The sequence below is a fragment of the Procambarus clarkii genome, chromosome 27 (assembly GCF_040958095.1).
Source record: "Procambarus clarkii isolate CNS0578487 chromosome 27, FALCON_Pclarkii_2.0, whole genome shotgun sequence".
NCBI classification, from domain to species: domain Eukaryota; kingdom Metazoa; phylum Arthropoda; class Malacostraca; order Decapoda; family Cambaridae; genus Procambarus; species Procambarus clarkii.
Genome location: NC_091176.1, coordinates 28342953 through 28364651, shown reverse-complemented (window position 1 = coordinate 28364651; position 21699 = coordinate 28342953). Strand labels below are relative to the sequence as shown.

Genomic DNA, 21699 nt, shown 5'->3' with positions numbered 1-21699 from the left:
CCATCTTCCTTTCTGTACTTTTTGTAACTATGCGAACCATCGTACATTGACGTAATGGATAATTAGATAGTAGATTTTGGTTCTATTCACTTTATAGAGTCTGGAAAAAATAAAGCTAAAAACCAAACTTAAATATTTCTAGGCCAAATATAGTACATATATGTACTATATATATGTTTTCTGCAAGAGATGTTGGCCTAACCGGGTTGGAGGGGATATATGTGGGCCTGCGGGCCGCTCCAAGCAACAGTGTGCTGGACCAAGCTCTCACCCGCGTCAAGCTTAGCTCCTGGCTCGGGGAAGCTCAGCTCCCCAGCACCCTCGTGACGTTTGACCTGGGGGTCACTGGGGGGTCACTGGGGGGCTGCGTGTAAGCTTATCACAGATGCGTGAAGATTTACAAGTGGTCAGTAGATGGTTACCAGTGATTCGTGAGAGGTCACTAATGACCCGTACAATTCATCTGTCTGTGTATTTGTCTGTGGGTCTTTCTGTGTACCTGTCTGTCAGTGTTCCTGTATGCGTATAATGTCAGTATACCTATCTGTGTGTGTGTGTGTGTGTGTGTGTGTGTGTGTGTGTGTGTGTGTGTGTGTGTGTGTGTGTGTGTGTGTGTGTGTGTGTGTAATTACCTAAGTGTAGTTACAGGATGAGAGCTACGCTCGTGGTGTCCCGTCTTCCCAGCACTCTTTGTCATATAACGCTTTGAAACTACTGACGGTCTTGGCCTCCACCACCTTCTTCCCTATGTGTGTGTGTGTGTGTGTGTGTAGTAATAATCCTTCTGCCACAACAACCTGGTGGTTGCATATTTCTCTAGACTTGCAGATTCGCGTCTGACACAGTAATCATGCTCTCTCTCTCTCTCTCTCTCTCTCTCTCTCTCTCTCTCTCTCTCTCTCTCTCTCTCTCTCTCTCTCTCTCTCTCTCTCTCTCTCTCTCTCTCTCTCTCGCTCTCTCTCTCTCTCTCTTCTTTATTCGTGTACAACGTCTACGCGTTCCCTTTAGTCTGTGTTCTTATTCTATGTCAACAAATGTTTGGGTCGTCAAAAATGGCTGATATCATATGTGTTCTTCATGTGTGTGTGAACGTCCTTGTCTTAATGGTCCTGTGAGTGAACATTCTGTTCTTCATGTGAGTTAATGCATCTTGCTTGTTCTATTGTTCTTCTCTCTCTCTTGTGTTTATATATTTATCAATTTAGCAAAGAAATAAATGTTAATGTTTTGTGGTAGATCCAAAAAATCAAGCGAACTAACTCATTATTAAATAATAAATTTAAGTATACATGCTTACATAAATACGTAGATTCAAATTCATATATAAATATACATATCAATTCATACATATATAAATACATATGCATAAATATACATAAATATATATACATGCCTAAATATACATAAATATATATATATATATATATATGCATAAATATACATAAATATATATATATTAATTTGTTAACATTTATATAGACATATTTTATACATAGGAATGCAACTTGACAGACAAGTAGTCAGTCGTATAATATTGCATTTAACTTATTAATAGAGTGAAACAGATACGGATACACAAGAGAGTCAGACAGAAGTGACAGAGGTCGGTGGTATTTGGACAGCAAGGTGAGGAAAAGACAGGAGCGCAGAACGCGTACACGTGTGTACACACACGTGTACACACGTACCAACACACATGTACACACGTGTATACACACAGTTAAACCTCTGAAGCAGTGTTGCCACTCCGTCTCTGTCTCTCCCCCTCACAGGACCTTCTAGTGAGCTTGTCGCAGCTCCTACGAGGAACGGCCTACGACAAGCTCAAATTCGCCTTCAAGCTGTACGACGTGAACGGCGACGGCTGCATCACCAAGGCCGAGCTCACCGACATTGTCTCCTCGGTCCATGAGCTAATGGGCAGAAGCAGCCACAATAGACACGTGAGTCAGGTCCTCTGGGAGCCCGGTGGGGGTGTGGAGCTGGGGGAAGGAGGAGGTCTTGGAGAGGGCCTTGGAGAAAGGTGTGGGGGGTTCTAATTCTAATATATCCTCGCCTTAAAGAATAGAATGCAGTTAGCCAGATGGTCCAAGCCTGGTCAACAGCCATATGTGTGACAAGCCGCTGAAAGGTGAAGTGTCCAGCTTATATATGTGACTCAGTATAAGGAGGCGAGGCGTCAGTCAGTGTTTATCTTCACTCCTGTGTTTTGTTTAGGTTTTAATGGTGGTCAACTTACGATAGGGATGAGAGAGATGGGAACATAATACGACACGGAAATACAGTTAAGAGGGCAATATTGGACACGGAAAAAGGGGTCCAAAATGGGACACGGAAATACGGGTCCAATATTGGCCACGGAAATACGGGTCCAAGATGGGACACGGAAATACGGGTCCAATATTGGCCACGGAAATACGGGTCCAATATTGGCCACGGAAATACGGGTCCAAGACAAGAAAGACCACGTGTTAACACGGCCCTGAGGTTAACACCTGATCATTTGAAACCTTTTGAAAGAGGCGAGTCATGCCCGCTGCCAAGTGTGTCCTCGTCATTACTACACACTCCTATATATGCAGGTGTGTAGGGCTATATATGCAGGTGTGTAGGTCTATATTTGCAGGTGTGTAGGGAGGTGTGCCTATAGTATTGGGTGAGCTGTGAGGCGTGTGTGTGGTACTGAGTAAGCTGGCAGGCGTGTGTGTGGTACTGAGTAAACTGGCAGGCGTGTGTGTGGTACTGAGTAAGCTGGGAGGCATGTGTGTGGTACTGAGTAAGCTGGCAGGCGTGTGTGTGGCACTGAGTAAGCTGGCAGGCGTGTGTGTGGCACTGAGTAAGCTGGGAGGCGTGTGTGTGGTACTGAGTAAGCTGGCAGGCGTGTGTGTGGCACTGAGTAAGCTGGGAGGCGTGTGTGTGGTACTGAGTAAGCTGGCAGGCGTGTGTGTGGCACTGAGTAAGCTGGGAGGCGTGTGTGTGGTACTGAGTAAGCTGGGAGATGGGAGACACCAGCCCAGCTAATCCTGGTGATCCACCGGGGGATCAGATGTCACAGTGGCTGTAGTGTGGGTAAGACATTAAGAGAGTTTACTCTAGAGTGGACCTTCTCCTGGTGAGTTTACAGGAAGGCAAGGCGTTACTTTGGAGTTTCCACAGGGATGGAGCGGCTTTTTGTGGGTTTACATGGCGTGATGTGCCTGTTCTGAGTTTACATGGGGTAAAGCGTCTCTTGATAGGTTTACACTGACGCGTCTCTTGATTGGTTTACACGGAATGAAGAGTACAATTCTTCAGTAAACAAACACACACATTAGGAGAGGTGCGACACTGAGAAAACATATGTGTAGTCCAGATGAAGCCAGAAGTCTGAGGCTAGCAGGCAGTCTTTTTAACTGGAGAGGCAGAGTTAATTCAATATATTTACACTTCCCGCTGATGGACTGCCGGAGAGTGAACCCGAGCGTCTCGAGTGTGAGCCGAGTGGGCAGCACTTGGGAGTCGGAGTGCAAAGGTCTTCTTAGTCACGGGTCTTCTTAGTGACGGGTCTTGAGTGCTCTTTAAGCATGACTTCCTTCTTCGTTTCTTACCACTCAAGAAACTCTCACTAATTGACCCTATAGTATTAACCAACATTGTTTACATATATGCATACGTATTCTGGGGCGTAAGAGTGCTTGCTCGCTTCCCTATTACCCCAACACAGCCTTCCCCTCCACTATTACCCTCACCCACTCTTCCCTCCCTTTACCCCCTACCCTCCCCCCCCCCCCCGCACCCAATCCTCCAATTACCCTAACCTTCCCTTCCCTCAATGTCAGAGAGGGGGAACATTTCTGTGAGAAATGAGGCCGTGTTTGGTGCCTTGTTAGTGCTGTCTCCTGACCTCTCATTATGAGGTCCTTCTCTGCCTCATCTTCCCCCCCCCCCACCGCTTCCTTCTCTCCCATGCCACCGTCTTCTTCCCCTCCTCTCTTCTCCTCCCTTCCCCCCCCCCTCCTCGGTCTGTCTCTCCTTGACTGATTGGTCTTGTCACCTTTACCTGTCGTGTCTTCGTTCCTTCGGTGATGGTTGTCGCTTTCTTCCTCTCCCAACCCCTCCCTTAGCCCCCCCCCCCCTCACCCTTCTCCTGCCCCTCCCTCACCTCCCCCCCCCACCCCTACCCTTCTCCTACCGTTCCCTTCCCACCCTCACTTTCCTTTCCCACACCCCTCTCCCGTTCTGCACACCTGGCGTGGCCCAACCTACCACCAGTCAGTCTGGCATCTAGAGGGTAGTAATCTGAGTATTACCCTCGGCCGCGTTATGACAACAGGCAACAGGCACAGTGCCGAGAGGCCCGAGGGCGGCAGGCAGAGGGCCGAGGGCGGCAGGCAGAGGGCCGAGGGCGGCAGGCAGAGGGCTGAGGGCGGCAGGCAGAGGGCCGAGGGCGGCAGGCAGAGGGCCGAGGGCGGCAGGCAGAGGGCCGAGGGCGGCAGGCAGAGGGCCGAGGGCGGCAGGCAGAGGGCCGAGGGCGGCAGGCGTCGTCAAAATGTCATAAATCTGCCATGATGTCATCAGTCTACACTCTGTGCTACACTACACTACACTGCTCGGGTCTAACACAGAGATCCCCTCACAACAACACTTCCTGTCTCCAGTTTTCAGCACATTATAATATATACTTTTTACACAGCTCTTGACTGTTATTTGAAGAATTTCTACCATCAATATTATTCCCTCAAAAAGACATATTAAAAGTGGCATTGACTGGTAGGGCACCCTTGGCGCCACAACAGTGAAGCCATTGGCGCCGTGTGGGGTACTAGGTATGTCTTATGGCATCATAACCAAGGGAAAGTGCACATGGCATGACAAAATATACCTCTTGATATTCTGGACAAATGTTTGGTGGACGACACAAGAGAATATGATTCCAGCACTAAGATCTCGGTGGCGCGAGTGGAGACCACCATGTCTCTTTCTCCATTTCTTATTTTACCAAAAACTAAGGAACACAAAGAATGTCATTGATGTTCCTTATCAAACTGCAGGCAAAGAGCTGCTATCATACATCAATCATCTGCAGCATTCCTCTGGAAACTCATATATTTAATGAGTATATTATTCGTATCTTTTGGAAATAAACAATATAATTCAAAGGAACTATCATGCAAGGAACAGGATGAGCCAGGAGCCAACTGTGCGCCAGAGCCTTCATGTGATTGGTTGAATTGATTTCACGCTTATCAACATGTTGCGAGAACGTGTACAGTATACAGTACAGACACGAGTTAGCCTGGGAATGAATGTTCGCTGGTGGAGTGATGTTCTTGAGAACAGCATGACCAGCATGAGGCTGTTGGCTGAACTCCTTGTCTTACCTGTGCTAGTTTTCCCTTGTACACGAAGTTGGCCCAGGTGGAGAGCCTTGAGAATATTGACCTTATTCATAACTGTAAGGTCGGGCTCTGGTGACCAGTCCAACCAGACTGGTCACAACACCAGTAATACGAGTACAAGACTAGAGATGTATCTTCTCGCAAGGTTCTGTAACCCCTGGTGTCAAGACGGCATGAGACGTGCCTTAGGGCAGTAACTTTCTTGGCTGCCTTCTTTGCCAGGTTACGTACGTGGTTCTGCCTGGTCACTGACGAGTCAGACTTCGTTTGCAGTATGTTAACTTTTGGACAATAGGTTTCTGCCAGTCATTTGTATGCCTGTCCATATTGCAATATTATGCTGTCTAGTTTTCATTATCGCCCGTGACTTCTCAACTGTAAATGTTTAATCAGCAGCCTATTCGCGTCATCTTGAGGGGAGGGAGCGTACAGGGAGGCGGGAAGAAGGCAGAAAGGGAGGGAAGGAAGGATGGGGAAGGAAGAGACGTGCTATACTGGAATGGAAGGAGGAAGAAAGGCAGTGAGACGGCCGGACATGAAGAGAAACAAATGAAGGGAATACATGTGACAAAATGGAAAGATAAAAAGAAAAGAAATGAAAGTAGAGGCAAATGTGAATAGACAGATAAAAGCAAGAAAATATACGAGCCGTAAATACAGAAGAGGAGGAAGACAGAAAACAAACTAGAAAGTTAAAGAATAAAAGGTATAAAATAAAATATATTCGAGGATATGACGGAGAAAAGAGAAGATATGTGAAGGAAATAGAGACAGGAAGAGGGCAGGAAACCAGTTAAACAAACGGAAAATCTAGTAAAGGAAGTGAAAGCTAGAAAGAGGAGAAAAAAATGCAAGGGAGACAGGCTATGACAAAGAACGACTGACGAATAAGAGAAAGTGAGAAAGAGAACCATAAAGGCTAAAGAATCGAGCAGGGGCGGGGTTGAAAGTTGCAATACTCACCCTTAATGTTGAGCGACAGGTCTGGTGGGTGTTGATGACGCCCTGAGAACCACAGACAGGTGTGGCGACGAAGAGGCGGCCGGACTGACGCCCTGAGAGCCACAGACAGGTGTGGCGCGACTGATTCCAAATCTGTACACGGAAATAACACCACATGAGACCAGGAGGCATGGCGGGATGTGGAAAATAGCCCAGTTGAAAAGCAGAGGTGCAATAGGTACGCTGAGAGAGAACTCCATCAATATCAAGGAGCCCAAGACTTTCCAACACTCTCCCGCGACACTTCAGGGGCATAACTGGCCGACCTCTCACAGTGTTGAAAAGAAGCTTGTTAAACACCTTAAAAGGATACCTGATCAACCAGGCTGTGGGTGATACGTCAGGCTGCGTAGAGCCTGGTTGACCAGACTACCAACCTGGAGGCCAGGTCAGAGACCGGGCCGCGGGGACGTTGATCCTAGGAATCATCGACAGGTAACCTAAGTTATCTTGTTGTATGATATCCTGGTGAGTGACTTTGTTGTATGTTATCCTGGTGAGTGACTGTTGTATGATATCCTGGTGAGTGACTTTGTTGTATGATATCCTAGTGAGTGACTGTTGTATGATATCCTGCTGGGTGACTTTGTTGTATGATATCCTGGCAGGTGACTTTGTTGTATGATATCTTTGTGGGTGATCTTGTATGATATCCTGGTGAGTGACTGTTGTATGATATCCTGGTGGGTGACTTTGTTGTATGATATACTGGTGGGTGACTATGTTGTATGATATCCTTGTGGGTGATCTTCTATGATATCCTGGTGGGTGACTTTGTTGTATGATATCCTTGTGGGTGATCTTGTATGATATCCTGGTGGGTGATCTTGTATGATAACCTGTTGAGAGACTTTGTTGTATGATATCCTGGTGGGTGACTTTGTTGTATGATATCCTGGTGGGTGACTGTTGTATGATATCCTGGTGGGTGACTTTGTTGTATGATATCCTGGTGGTGATCTTGTATGATATCCTGGTGGGTGATCTTGTATGATATCCTGGTGAGTGACTTTGTTGTATGATATCCTGGTGGGTGACTGTTGTATGATATCCTGGTGGGTGACTTTGTTGTATGATATCCTGGTGGGTGATCTTGTATGATATCCTGGTGGGTGATCTTGTATGATATCCTGGTGGGTGACTGTTGTATGATATCCAGGTGGGTGACTTTGTTGTATGATATCCTGGTGGGTGATCTTGTATGATATCCTGGTGGGTGATCTTGTATGATATCCTGGTGAGTGACTTTGTTGTATGATATCCTGGTGGGTGACTGTTGTATGATATCCTGGTGGGTGACTGTTGTATGATATCCTGGTGGGTGATCTTGTTGTATGATATCCTGGTGAGTGACTTTGTTGTATGATATCCTGGCGGGTGACTGTATGATATCCTGCTAGGTGACTTTGTGTGATATCCTGGTGAGTGACACATGTATCATCACCCACCTTCCTCCCAGACACATGTGTAGTCCCCCCCCCCTCCCCCGCCCTCCTCCAAATATTCCCACAGCCCACACCCCAAAAAAATATTAAAACATTATACCCATCAAAAATTCTGGGAACCCTTGTTAATAAGTGAAGAGGAGCGCCGGAGGGGTCTGTCCTTCGCCTGGCGCACGAGCGCCTGTCTGAGCCTCTCTATGTATCCCTTAGCTTCAGAGGCGAGAGTCCCTACCAGCCCCTGTTTTTAACCCTTACTTATTACCCCTTAGCAGTTGTGAGGGGCGGGAGTCCCTGCACTGTCATCACACACCCGGCACACTCTAGTGTTTCCCGGTAGGCTGTTCTCGCTCTTACGCGGCCCGGCTCTAAGTGCCATAATCCCAGGCTAATCTCGCCGGAGTAAACACGATCGACGCCCCCCTCAGGCGAGGCGTAAAACGGCTCTAACAACTGATGTCTCAGATTCTTGCATGTGCAAGTGTTCTGTCTTCTCTCTCACTTTCTCTCTCTCTCTCTCTCTCTCTCTCTCTCTCTCTCTCTCTCTCTCTCTCTCTCTCTCTCTCTCTCTCTCTCTCTCTCGCTCGCTCGCATACACGCACACATACAAGCACGCATACATCATACAGTACCAATCGCAAGTAATCAGGTAAAACCCCATAAAAAGATCTAATCATTGTAGAGGAAGAAGACAGCAGAGCTGGGCAAGGAGCGAGTCATTGTTGCCGGGAGGCTGTGACCACGATGCTTGGGACATTGGACAACTAAATAAGTGAGGAATACTACTGCACCCTCGAGGATTCCGGAGGCTTCCACTGAAGCCGAACCACGGTTTCACACACTTCCCTCATGCACTCTGTCGTCCAGTAATTCTACCTCTGACGACCCTCTTTAAATACACAGAGAAATCACATTCCTCCATGAGTCTCTGGTACCGTCTCCGGGAACCTCTTTCAAGAGTTTCCAAAAGTATCTTCCAGTCTTACAGCTTCAGCCCTACCCTCTCTCCCACCTGATCAACTAAAACAGCTTCTAGTATTAAAAAGAAACCAAAGATGGTGAATACGGAGCTGCAGCGTACTTGCCTGCCGGCCGGCCAGTTGACAGCATCCTCAGTCATCTTGCCTCGTCACACCAGATGTATCATCTGGTGATGATATCAGACTATATCATCTGGTATCATCTGAAGACTTGGTGACTCTGACTGTCCACTTACCACGACAGTCCATAATACGTCCGGCTCCCGGACACGACTCTAAGAGAGTGCGTGTTTCACTCTCCTGCAAACATGGTTTATTTTTTAGTGTTGATTACTTAATTGTTATAGTGTTCATAATATTATAGTATGCTCTTTTGCAAATATTTAGTTGTATTATTGTATAATATTACGAGACATTTCAGTTTGCTTGCATTTAATAATTTTTTAATCATGCATAATTTTAATCATTTAATTTATTTGTTTATAGATTTATCTTTACACCTGTTGACTCCATTTTCATACTCTTAAGCTCAAAGAAAGAACTATGTGTAGATTGGGACTCCCGCCCCCCTGTCAAGACGTCCACTCCTTACTGTGCTCTCTCGATTAGTCTTCATACTTTGATTAAGTCCTCCTCTCAACCACTGAAGGAAGATGCCTCCTCATCCTCCTCCTCCTCTTCCTACTCCAGTTCTTCCTCCTCCTTGTCGAAGTCTTGCTTCGTCTTGACTGCAGTTGCTGTGGCAGGCCCCCAGGGGGCGCTCACCTCCTACTGTACCCTGTACTTGATCACACTGCTGCTGCTGCTGCTGCTGCTGCTGCTGCTGCTGCTGGCCTCCGCCTGCTCTCATCCTCACTCCTGGCCCTTGCTGGCGCCTGGTAGCCACACACACTCCAGGCTTCCTGTCTCTGTGCTCAGGGGATTGTTCCCCCGTGTTTCTGTGCTTCCTGTCCTGGTGCCTCTACTGGGCCTCCTGCCGGAGTCCTACTCCGCTCCTGCCGGTGCTGTGGCCCCGTGCGGAGGTGCTGACGTGTGGTTACTTGCAGCGCCTGCAGCGGGACCTGTCCTCCTTCGTCACCGTGTCGCTGAGCCCTTCTGCACTCACTGAGCACACGGCAGCTCACTCCTCGGTATGTACCTGTCGGACCCCTACCTCGCCTCTCTCTGTCTCTGTCTCTCTCTCTCTCTCTCTCTCTCTCTCTCTCTCTCTCTCTCTCTCTCTCTCTCTCTCTCTCTCTCTCTCTCTCTCTCTCTCTCTCTCTCTCTCTCTCTCTCTGTCTCTCTGTCTCTCTCTCTCTCTCTCTCTCTCTCTCTCTCTCTCTCTCTCTCTCTCTCTCTCTCTCTCTCTCTCTCTCTCTCTCTGTCTCTCTGTCTCTCTCTCTCTCTCTCTCTCTCTCTCTCTCTCTCTCTCTCTCTCTCTCTCTCTCTCTCTCTCTCTCTCTCTCTCTCTCTCTCTCTCTCTCTCTCTCTCTATTCTTTTTTATCTTTTCCTCCACCCTTCTCTTCCTCCCTCTTTCTTTCTCTCACTCCTTCCTTCTACTTTGCCCACGCCTCTCCCACATCTGTATCTTCTTCCCTTTTCCTTCTTTTTTCTTCTTGTTATTGTTGTTGTTGGTGGTGGTCTTCTTCTCCTTCTTTTTCTTCTCGTTCTTCTCTGCTTCTTGTTACAATTGTACTCTTCCCTGAGTTTTGTTGTTGTTGTTGTTAGTGTGGTTTTTACGTGATTATTGTTGTTGTCTTGGATGCTACCGCTCTCTCTCTCTCTCTCTCTCTCTCTCTCTCTCTCTCTCTCTCTCTCTCTCTCTCTCTCTCTCTCTCTCTCTCTCTCTCTCTCTCTCTCGTTCGTCAGCTATTTTTTATCTTGATTATTTCTACTGTTGATCTCAGTCCCGTTTCCATAAGTGAGAACACTCGTTCAAACACACACACAAGCACACCCACGTCCAAACACACACAAACACACACACACACACTTCCAAACACACACAAACATACACACACAAACACACACGTCTACTTGTTGCTGTCATCAAACACTCAGTCTACTAACATGTTTTCGTGTGTGTGTTTGCCTGTATTTTAAAGCTTATATGTTTTTCTCAATGTATGTATTTTTGTGTGTAATTTTTTTCCTCTAGTGTGCTTGTTTCTATGTGTGTGATTCTAGGTACAACCGTATATGTGTATTTATATGTATTTACCTTGATGTGTGTAGGGTCGACCAATAGCTGACAAGCCCTGCCTCTGTAATATATATATGTGTGTGTGTGTGTGTGTACTCACCTAGATGTGCTAGCAGGGTCGACCTAGGATCATAGCGCGGCTGATAAACGTTCTTAGATTAATGAAATGGAGCATTTCACGTGTTTTTATCATAATTTATATATAAAACTTTGACTCTAATTAACTTCAACGTCTTCTGCTTCTTCTTAGATTAATGAAATGTCTTTTGAAATGTCGTCTTCTTCTTAGATTAATGAAATGGAGCATTTCACGTGTTTTTATCATAATTTATATATAAAACTTTGACTCTAATTAACTTCAACGTCTTCTGCGTCTAACCTTTTCCACTTATTAACAGCTCTTAACACAAAAAAGTTCTTTCTCACGTCTCTTTGACTCATTTGTGTGTCACGTGCCCATCCATGACCCCTCGTTCTTGTGTTCCTAGCTTTAAGTAATGTTGCTTTGTCTACTTCGTCAATTTCCCTTAGGATCTTACATATTGTTATCATGTCCCCACCTATTTCTCTTTTCCTCTAGTGTGGGAAGGGCCAATTCTCTGTCTTTCCTCATAGTTCAATCCCTTTATCTCAGGAACGAGTCTCGCTCTGAGTCTTTTTCAAGTTTCTCCTTGGTTTTTTTTCAAGTAAAGGTTCCATGCTGCTGATGCATATTCAAGAGTGAGTCTCACCTTCGCTGTTACAGGACCCGAAAAGCCCCCCCCCCCCTTGTCCAAGTTTCTGAAGGATACTCGGATGTTGGTCAGTACGCCATAAGCAGTTGTTGTTATTCTGCTAAATGTGAGCAACTGCCATCAGATTTGGGGTTATATCCACTCCCAGATCTTTCTCATTTTCTGATTGAAGAATCTGTCTTCCCTTCATCCTATACTGCTGTTCTGGTCTTCGTACTTCTATTCTAGTCCTTATAACCTTGCATTTGGCTGAGTTATATTCTGGTATCCATTTTTCAGACCACTTCTGGAGTGTGTTCAATTCCGTTTGCAATGCCTCACAATCTATATCCCAGACCTGACTCGTCTCATTAGTTTTGCATCATCTGTAAACATTGATATGAGGGAGTCAATTTCCTCTGTCAGGTCATTGACGTATATTAGAAAACAGGACGGGCCCTAGAACCGACCCCTTGTGGTACTCCACTCATAACCTCTCTCTCTCTCCACTCTGGTGTCTCTACTCTCACTGTCACCCTTTGTTTCCTTCCTGAGAGATACTCTGGCCCACGTGAGGACTCTTCCCAATACATCAGTTTTACCCTTGGCTTTACTCACCAGCTTCATTCACCAGCTTCAATCATCAGATTCACTCACCAGCTTCAATCATCAGATTCACTCACCAGCTTCAATCATCAGATTCACTCACCAGCTTCACTCATCCGCCTCATTCATAAGTTTCATAGATACGGGAACGGTTTATGGGAACTCGATCTGACGACTCCTAAAGATGCACAAGAAACATGATCACAACATATAAGATACTAAAGTGAAAACATAAATGTCAGAGATATGTAAGAAAATACTCATATGCAGTCCGGGTGATTAAACAAGTGAATGAGAGGCCATGGAAGCATCTTCCATTCACACCTTCAAGGGCAAGAACGACAATGGCCGAGCCCAGGAGCTGGAGCTCATATCCCGTAAGCCATATAGCTGAGTACACAAACCCGCTTGTTTTTGTACTGCTGTCAAGGTCAGTGATTTTTCGATTTTTCAATTTATATATATATATATATATATATATATATATATATATATATATATATATATATATATATATATATATATATATATATATATATATATATTATGGGTTCCAGAGGCACCTCTGGAATCCGATCAATCGAGGCTCCGATTGATCAGCTAACAAAAAAAGTCTACTTAATCTACTCCAGTAAATGAATAAATCAACTCATGAACATAACCCTTGTGAGCCCTTATAACACCCTGCTCATCACACCCACGTCCTCGTCACGGCTCATCAGCTAAAATAAAGTGACATTTTAATATCCTTCGCGGACCGCGAACGTAAGAAATGTGGACCACTGGTTAATGAACTACTTTAACAGTGAATAATGCTAAAGAAGCTCATTATCCACCTGTTATAATGAGCTGGTCAACCACCTAGTTCTCTCAGCTAAACTGCACTTACCATTACACGGCAAGATAAAATACTGAAGCTTGAAAATCCAGATTATTATGCTCTTAAAGCAGCTTTCCTGCTATTAAACACACACTTCCCGGTAGCATATGGGTGGGTGGGTGAGGGGGGGGAAAGGCTTGGGAAGCTGCACCGTAATAACGCCTTTGAGAAGTATTGGCATTAGGGCGAGAGTTGCAGGGAACATCCCAGTGGCATATGCAGGCAGGAGGCCGGAGCCACAGCATTGTAATAACACCTTTGATGACTACTGGTTTTAAGGCACATGTCCTCTGACACGTGTGGTCCTTGGTGTCAGGGTGGTGTGTGGGTGTCAGGGTGTAGTGTGGGTGTCAGGGTGGAGTGTGTGGGTGTCAGGGTGGAGTGTGTGGGTGTCAGGGTGGGGTGTGGGTGTCAGGGTGTAGTGTGGGTGTCAGGGTGGGGTGTGGGTGTCAGGGTGTAGTGTGGGTGTCAGGGTGGAGTGTGTGGGTGTCAGGGTGTAGTGTGGGTGTCAGGGTGGGGTGTGGGTGTCAGGGTGTAGTGTGGGTGTCAGGGTGGAGTGTGTGGGTGTCAGGGTGTAGTGTGGGTGTCAGGGTGGGGTGTGGGTGTCAGGGTGTAGTGTGGGTGTCAGGGTGGGGTGTGGGTGTCAGGGTGTAGTGTGGGTGTCAGGGTGGAGTGTTGTCCGCGGCTCAGCCTCCCTGCGGTGGGGATTTGCATGTTTACTCATGCAAGTCTAAATTGTTTTTTGTTTTTTTTATTATTATTTCTATATACAAGAGTTCTTTCATTCTTGTACAGCCATTAGCACGCATAGAGTTTCGGGCAGGTCCTTAATCCTAATATTTTCCCCGGAATACGAACCCGCCAAATCGTTTAACAGCCTATTCGCTGCTGGGTGAACAGAGGCTACAGTTAAGGATTGGTGCCCAGTCAATCCTCCCTGGGCAGGATACGAACCCAGGCCAAAGCACTCGCGAAGCGCTGGGTATGCTTTACCACTGCGCCACCACTCTTTTGTTGAGAATCGTCCACTTGCTGCTGTGATGGCTCGACGTATTGCAGGAAATTCTCGCGAACAAAAAGGGTCCTCTGACAAGCCGCCGGCTTCCCGTTCCCGTCGAGGCCACTAAAGATGGGGGCTCCTCGGGCACATTCATGGCATACAGTTTACACTGAAGAGTATAGCTCGTATAGTTCCTCCTTTGAAACTAAAAGAAAACGTTTTCAAAATCCATTTCCAATTTTCTTTGGTAACTTTCTCACTCATATAATTTTCAATCAATAAGCTTAACCCGGTTAGGGACCGAACATTTCACTCAGTAAATAAATTGTCAGTAAATGAATCTTCAAAACCGAACACTGACTCGGTGAATCGAGACTTTCTATCTCGGCCAATTGTCAGTGTTTGATGGTCCTTGACGAGGTGGTGGTGTTGGTGTGGGGTTTATCCTGCGGTCGCTGGCCCGCTACACCACACTGGCGCGCACCGCCATTCAAGACTCAAAATCGTATCTTACTTATATTTATGTCTATCAGTAAATGCAAGCACACTTGGGCAGAAGACCACGAGCAAGAAGAACCGACCACACATCGTTTCCTCTGAGTCAGAGCTGAGAAGTATGTGTTACGAAGAGATATATACGAAATAGGGGAGACATGATTACCACATACAATATACTCAGGGATATAGACGTGGCAGTCAAGGACAAACCATTTTGTAAGAATAATGAACAAATTTGAGTGCGATAAGAAGTGAAGTGGTGGAGGGAGGCTCTATGCACACTTTTATGTTTTAATTTTAATTCCAATTCCAATTTTAAATGAAATGTAGATATAACAGAGCCCAATTGCTTTGGATCCTTAACATCTTTCGATTAAGGACTTAGAGGCAGAACCCAAGAGCCGTAGCTCATCCCTCAAAACTAAAACTAAATGAATACAAATAGGTGAGAGTACACACACACACACACAGACACACACACACACACACACACACACACACACACACACACACACACACACACACACACACACACACACACACACACACACACACACACACACACACACAAACACACACAGACACACACACACACACACACACACACACACACACACACACACACACACACACACACACACACACACACACACACACACACACGCACACACCTTCTCTATTGGTTTCCGATGCCCTGTAGTGAGGGCGAAGGGGTAGTATGAACTATTAATGAGGTTGATGTGTTAGTCAGAACTATTTATGTGGAAGTATGAACCGTTGAAGAGGGTAGTATGACCTACTGATGGAATAGTAAGAAGTGTTGAAGGAAGGGCATGAGTAATGACAGTGAAGGTATTATTACTGAAACAGGAATAGTGTCTGACTTTTGAAATAACGGATTGGCTTCCAATCATATTTTCTCAAGCACTAGTGCTACATTTTTTGGGTTATAAAATCCCTTAATCTACACAATAAAAAAATGACTAATCACAACCTACCATTAAAACTAACATTAAGGTCAGTGTGTGTGTGTGTGTGTGTGTGTGTGTGTGTGTGTGTGTGTGTGTGTGTGTGTGTGTGTGTGTGTGTGTGTGTGTGTGTGTTTACTGAGCACAGTAAACAATTCCCTGCACGTCATGATGCGAGCAGCAAGAGAGAATGAGGCTGGAGGAATCCCCAGCCAGTGTTGCGAGGACACGGGGACACAGGGACACGGGGACACAGGGACACGGGGACACAGGGTGTGTATCACGCCGTGGAGGACCCGCTGTGTTGGATATATCACCCAGAGGGCGAGGCCTGGCCTTACTGTTGGGGTTATTGAGCAGGGAATGGCAGGGCGAGCTGGTGGCCGAGTTATTGTTATGGCCTCCTTGTGTACTGTTCCTGAGTGTGTGTGTGGGGGGGGGGGTGGGGTGTGGGTGTGGGTGGGTGGGTGGGTGTGTGTGGGGGGTGTGTGTGTGGGGGGGGGGGTGTGTGGGTGTGTGGGGGGGGGAGTGTGTGTGTGGGTGGGTGGGTGTGTGTGGGTGTGTGTGGGTGGGTGGTGTGTGTGTGTGGGGGGAGGGGGGGTGTGTGTGTGGGTGGGTGGGGGGTGTGTGTGTGTGGGGGGGGGGTGGGTGTGTGTGGGTGTGTGTGGGGGGTGTGTGTGTGTGTATGTGGGGCGGGGTGTGTGTGGGTGTACTCACCTATTTGTGCTTGCGGGGTTGAGCTCTGGCTCTTTGGTCCCGCCTCTCAACCGTCAATCAACAGGTGTACAGGTTCCTGAGCCTATTGGGCTCTATCATATCTACACTTGAAACTGTGTATGGAGTCTGCCTCCACCACATCACTTCCTAATGCATTCCATTTGTCAACTACTCTGACACTAAAAAAGTTCTTTCCAATATCTGTGTGGCTCATTTGAGCACTCAATTTCCACCTGTGTCCCCTAGTGCGTGTGCCCCTTGTGTTAAATAGCCTGTCTTTATCTACCCTATCAATTCCTTTGAGAATCTTGTATGTGATGATCATGTCCTCCCTAACTCTTCCGTCTTCCAGCGACGTGAGATTTAACTCCCGTACTCTCTCCTCGTAGCTCATACCTCTCAGCTCGGGTACTAGTCTGGTGGCAAACCTTTGAACCTTCTCCAGTTTAGTCTTATGGTTGACTAGATATGGACTCCATGCTGGAGCTGCATACTTCAGGATTGATCTGACATATGTGGTATACAAAGTTCTGAATGATTCCTTATACAAGTTTCTAAATGCCGTTCTAATGTTGGCCAACCTGGCGTATGCTGCTGATGTTATACTCTTGATATGGGCTTCAGGGGACAGGTCTGGCGTGATATCATCCCCCAAGTCTTTCTCTCTGACTCTTGAAGAATTTCATCTCCCAAATGATACCTTGTATCTGGTCTCCTGCTCCCTACACCTATCTTCATTACATTACATTTGCTTGGGTTAAACTCTAACAACCACTTGTTCGACCATTCCTTCAATTTGTCTAGGTCTTCTTGAAGCCTCAAGCAGTCCTCCTCTGTCTTAATCCTTCTCATAATTTTGGCATCGTCAGCAAACATTGAGAGGAATGAGTCTATACCCTCCGGGAGATCATTTACGTATATCAGAAACAGGATCGGACCGAGTACAGAGCCCTGTGGGACTCCACTGGTGATTTCACGCCAATCTGAGGTCTCACCCCTCACTGTAACTCTCTGCTTCCTATTGCTTAGGTACTTCCTTATCCACTGGAGCACCTTACCAGTCACTCCTGCCTATCTCTCCAGCTTATGTACCAGCCTCTTGTGGGGTACTGTGTCAAAGGCTTTCCGACAGTCCAAGAAAATGCAGTCCGCCCAGCCTTCTCTTTCTTGCTTAATCTTTGTCACCTGATCGTAGAATTCTATTAAGCCTGTAAGGCAAGATTTACCCTCCCTGAACCCATGTTGGAGATTTGTCACGAAGTCCCTTCTCTCCAGATGTGTTACTAGGTTTTTTCTCACGATCTTCTCCATCACCTTGCATGGTATACAAGTCAAGGACACTGGCCTGTAGTTCAGTGCCTCTTGTCTGTCACCCTTTTTGTATATTGGGACCACATTAGCCGTCTTCCATATTTCTGGTAGGTTTCCCGTCTCCAGTGACCTACTATTCAATATGGAGAGTGGCAAGCAAAGTGTCTCTGCACATTCTTTCAATACCCATGGCGAGATCCCGTCTGGACCAACAGCCTTTCACCATCCACACCATCCATTTCACACCAACAGTGTGTGTGTGGGGGGGGGGGGTACTCACTTAATTGTGCTTGCGGGGGTTGAGCTCTGGCTCTTTGGTCCCGCCTCTCAACTGGCGTGTGGGTGTGTGTGTGTGTGTGGTGTGCCAGATTCACATATGATCTGCCTTTAACATCAATCCTTTTAGACCAACGTGTCGTACTTAGGATTCACCCGCCTGACGCACGAGATGTCTGCCGGACGTACGAATGTACTGCCAAATTGCATGATTTTTCCGGTCATGTGTATGACTTATCTGCCGAATGTATGATTTTCCCTGCAAGATGTAAGATTTATCCGCGACGCATAATTTTTTTTGCAAGACTTGATGTATTTGTCAGATCAGTTGTTTGCGTTTTGGACATATGATTTATGTCATACAAGTATGGTTTGCCTGCCAGACGTATGATTTACCCGCCAAATGTACGCATGTTGTACGTCGTAAATAGGTTCTGAGACGCCCTCTGACAGTCCTCAAATCTTCGTTTGTATAAACTCACGTATATATGTACCTCTAGCTGAATATATATACCTGTCTAGCTGTATATACCTGTTTAGCTGTATATACCTGTCTGCAAATCCATTCTGTGTTTGATATCTGCACGCACCAACCCCAGGAAGCCATGCCTGATTTTCCCAATATTGTTTGTTTTTTTATCAACAGGAGGTTCAATATTGATTTCATTATATTTATAGTATAAAAGTTTCAGCAGGAAAAATACCAATATATTTTTATTTTTACTCCGAATTTAGAGTATTTGTATATCTTGCCGGCCGACCTGGATTATAACATATATATTTCTCCCCCGATAATTTTAATTTGTTGTGGATATCATCACAGTACAAAACTTTCAACGAGCGGCTGTATTGGTTGTTGACAATGTTTTCCTGAGGAGGACTGCCTCTTCTCGTGAGATGTTGAGATGTTCTGGTCGTTTCAGGACGCTGACGACGTGCTAGAAGAGGTGTCCCGAGCAGGGGTAGGTCCTCCCCCTTCCGGCGCCCGCGGCCGAGTACCTCTCGGCGTCCTCCCATCAGCCCTTTTTATATAGTTCCAATAATCTCTTTTATATTAGTTTATATTTCCCTAAAAAAATAATCTCCATAATAAGCCAGTTTTTTTTTTAAATATTTATTGTTTTTAATAGAGTTTTTATTTTTATTTCTGCATGCGTGTTTTCTCATATTATGACAATGTATTTCCTGCGTTGGATTTTAATACTAACTTTTAAGTGTTTTTTCTGGTATGGCTAATTTATTTTTATTCAAGTGCCTGAGAATTTACGAGGAAATTAACTAGCAGTGTGTAGTGGTAGTTTGACCAGTATCAGTGGTGTGTAATGGTAGTTTGACTAATATCAATAGGGTGGATTGACTAGTACCAACAGTTGTGTATAATACGAGGAACAACTAGAGTAATTTGAACTCTATTTTTTTTAATTAACAGCACTGTTAGAGAGGAGGAGGCTAGGCGGGGTCGCGGAAATAGCAGTAAGAGTTTGTGCGGCATTCAGGAAAAGTAGTATTTATAATCATAGTGGTTCTAGTGGAAGCTTTGTCAGTAGGAGTAGTAATATTGAACAACAGTAGTAGTAGTACTAGCCAAACTAGTAATACTTGGCAGTACACGGGGTGAAAGTCCGATTCTTTATCGTGGTTTCTACTAGATAGAAAGTGATTATAATTATTATTATTAATGTTTTATTACAATTATTGATAGTGTTCATATTATTTGTAGCCTAGGGAAGGGAATGACAATTATCAGGGGAAAGGGCTAAGCCATTGCGACTTTGTAGCACTTGGAAGGGGTCAGGATGATAAGGATTTGGGATGAGACGGAGGGGGGGAGGAATGGTGCCCAACCACTTGGACGGTCGGGGATTGAACGCCGATCTGCGTGAAGCGAGACCGTCGCTCTACCGTCCAGTTCAAGTGGTTGGGCATTGCCTAGGACTATAATTATAATTAATAAGCTAGGTCTATTATTATAATTTGTAGCCTAGGACTGCTATTGCAATTACTAGGCTAGGACTATTATAATAATTAGTAGCCTCAGCTTATTAGTAGTAGTAGTAGCCTCGGACTATTATTAGTCAAGTAGGCTAGGATTGTTATTATAATAAGCAGATTACAACTATTATTATGATTGAGAGCCAACGACTATTATTAGAATGTATTCAGTATGGTTATTTCCTCCTCTATCTATATATTTTAGCCCATATATAAATTTAATTTGATTTAGTATGCGTTAATGAAGATATTTAAGTTGTAAGTATCAACAATTATTTTCCCCCCGTCCCCTCTTCCCCCCCCCCCCCTGGCTTAAATATTCAGCATGACCTTAGTTGTTCAACTTTCTTGACAATAACGGGAAATATAAACTCTTTTTAACATTTTCAATAACGTTTTTTATCTCTTTCGAGAAATAAACTCATACCAACAGCAAAATTATTTCCTTATTCAGTGAATGACGTAATATAGATTAGATTAGTAACTGCACTTATCTCTTTTTTCATTATTATTATTAATTAAATTCATCTCGGGGATGAGGCTTCTTCTATAGCCTCCTCTGGCAACTTAGGCATGACGTGATAATTTTCGTGTTATTATTCTCACAATCGAGTTTCCTGTCCGGTCTTTGTAGTTCCTTCATTATCTTCCCCTAATCTGCTGATTGGTCACATTATGGACACGAGGGAGGCCCCAGGACAAGCCGCGGGCTCTTAGCTACCTTACCTTAAGAGTCACATTTAAGGGAATGATGTATATTTACTGGTTAATTAACCCCTAAGGAGTTAACATGTAATTATATGACTGAGTGCTGTCGGCTTGAGCTGATGGCCTGATGCATCATGCCCTTGTTACTGGCATGTCCTCCCATGTCTTGTCATGGGTCTTCCTTCCTTCCTGTTGTTTAGCATGTTCACTAACTGTCTACGGTCTACTACCCACTCAGCTCTGTCTATTCTCTGAAATGCTCACAGGAGCGGTGTCACGTGTGTAAAACAGGCGTGTATGTAGCTTTGAATTTAATATGATTATTATTATTATTATTCGTATGTGGATACAATTACAAGATACGAGAGTACTCACAGTGAATTACAAATACAAAATAAAATATTGGACTACACCGTTTAGTTACAGAAAAATAAACACACTTCCCAACAAGAAACAAAGGTAATATTTGTGTATTAAACTCGCCCTTCATTATTTGTACTCTGACGTTCCTATTCTTCAGTAACTTTTCTGCGCGTCTCTGATCCAATTTTAGTTAAGTTAGGCTTGATTTTGTCAGTTTTCTCTGTCTTGTCTCATTTCCATTTTCTTCGTATTGTTTTCTCGCCTTTGATTTCCGAGTTTGTTTTTGTTCATCACAACTTTTTTCACTGGTAATTGTATTTTATGTGTGTGTGTTGCATCTTTCCACGGAGATGGTTCGTAATCTTCAGTTTTATCTTCTTCCTTCTTTAGCTTTCTTCCCAACTTATCTTAAATATTCTTTTTTCTTATATTTACCTGTATATCTTCTGGTTTATAATTCCCTCATTTTTTACTATGCCTTCCTATTCCCCATCTTCTGTTTCTCTCTCTCTCTCTCTCTCTCGCTCTGTTCTTCTGTGTTACCTCTCTGCTATTTTCATCGCAACTTTTACCTTCTATTTTCTTGTTTTCCTGAAAGTGTTTCATCACTCTGGCTCTTGTTTCTATTCCCGCTTCACTGTATTCTCTTGTCGGTTCTTTCTCTTCTTCCTCTACTATTTTC

The 21699-nt window shown here is 45.1% G+C and overlaps 1 protein-coding gene across 3 annotated transcripts in view; it reads left to right on the top strand.

Moving 5' to 3' along the window:
• Positions 1 to 21699, top strand: part of LOC123762550 (calsenilin) — a 297559-nt gene that overhangs the window by 224994 nt on the left and 50866 nt on the right. The window contains exons 5-7 of one of the 3 annotated variants that reach the window (XM_045749062.2): positions 1773 to 1943; positions 9849 to 9932; positions 18878 to 18916. In XM_045749062.2, the coding sequence (XP_045605018.1) occupies positions 1773 to 1943; positions 9849 to 9932; positions 18878 to 18916 (294 nt within the window). The remainder of the gene's footprint in view (positions 1 to 1772; positions 1944 to 9848; positions 9933 to 18877; positions 18917 to 21699) is intronic. The other 2 variants (XM_069332517.1, XM_045749065.2) reach the window with 2 other exon arrangements.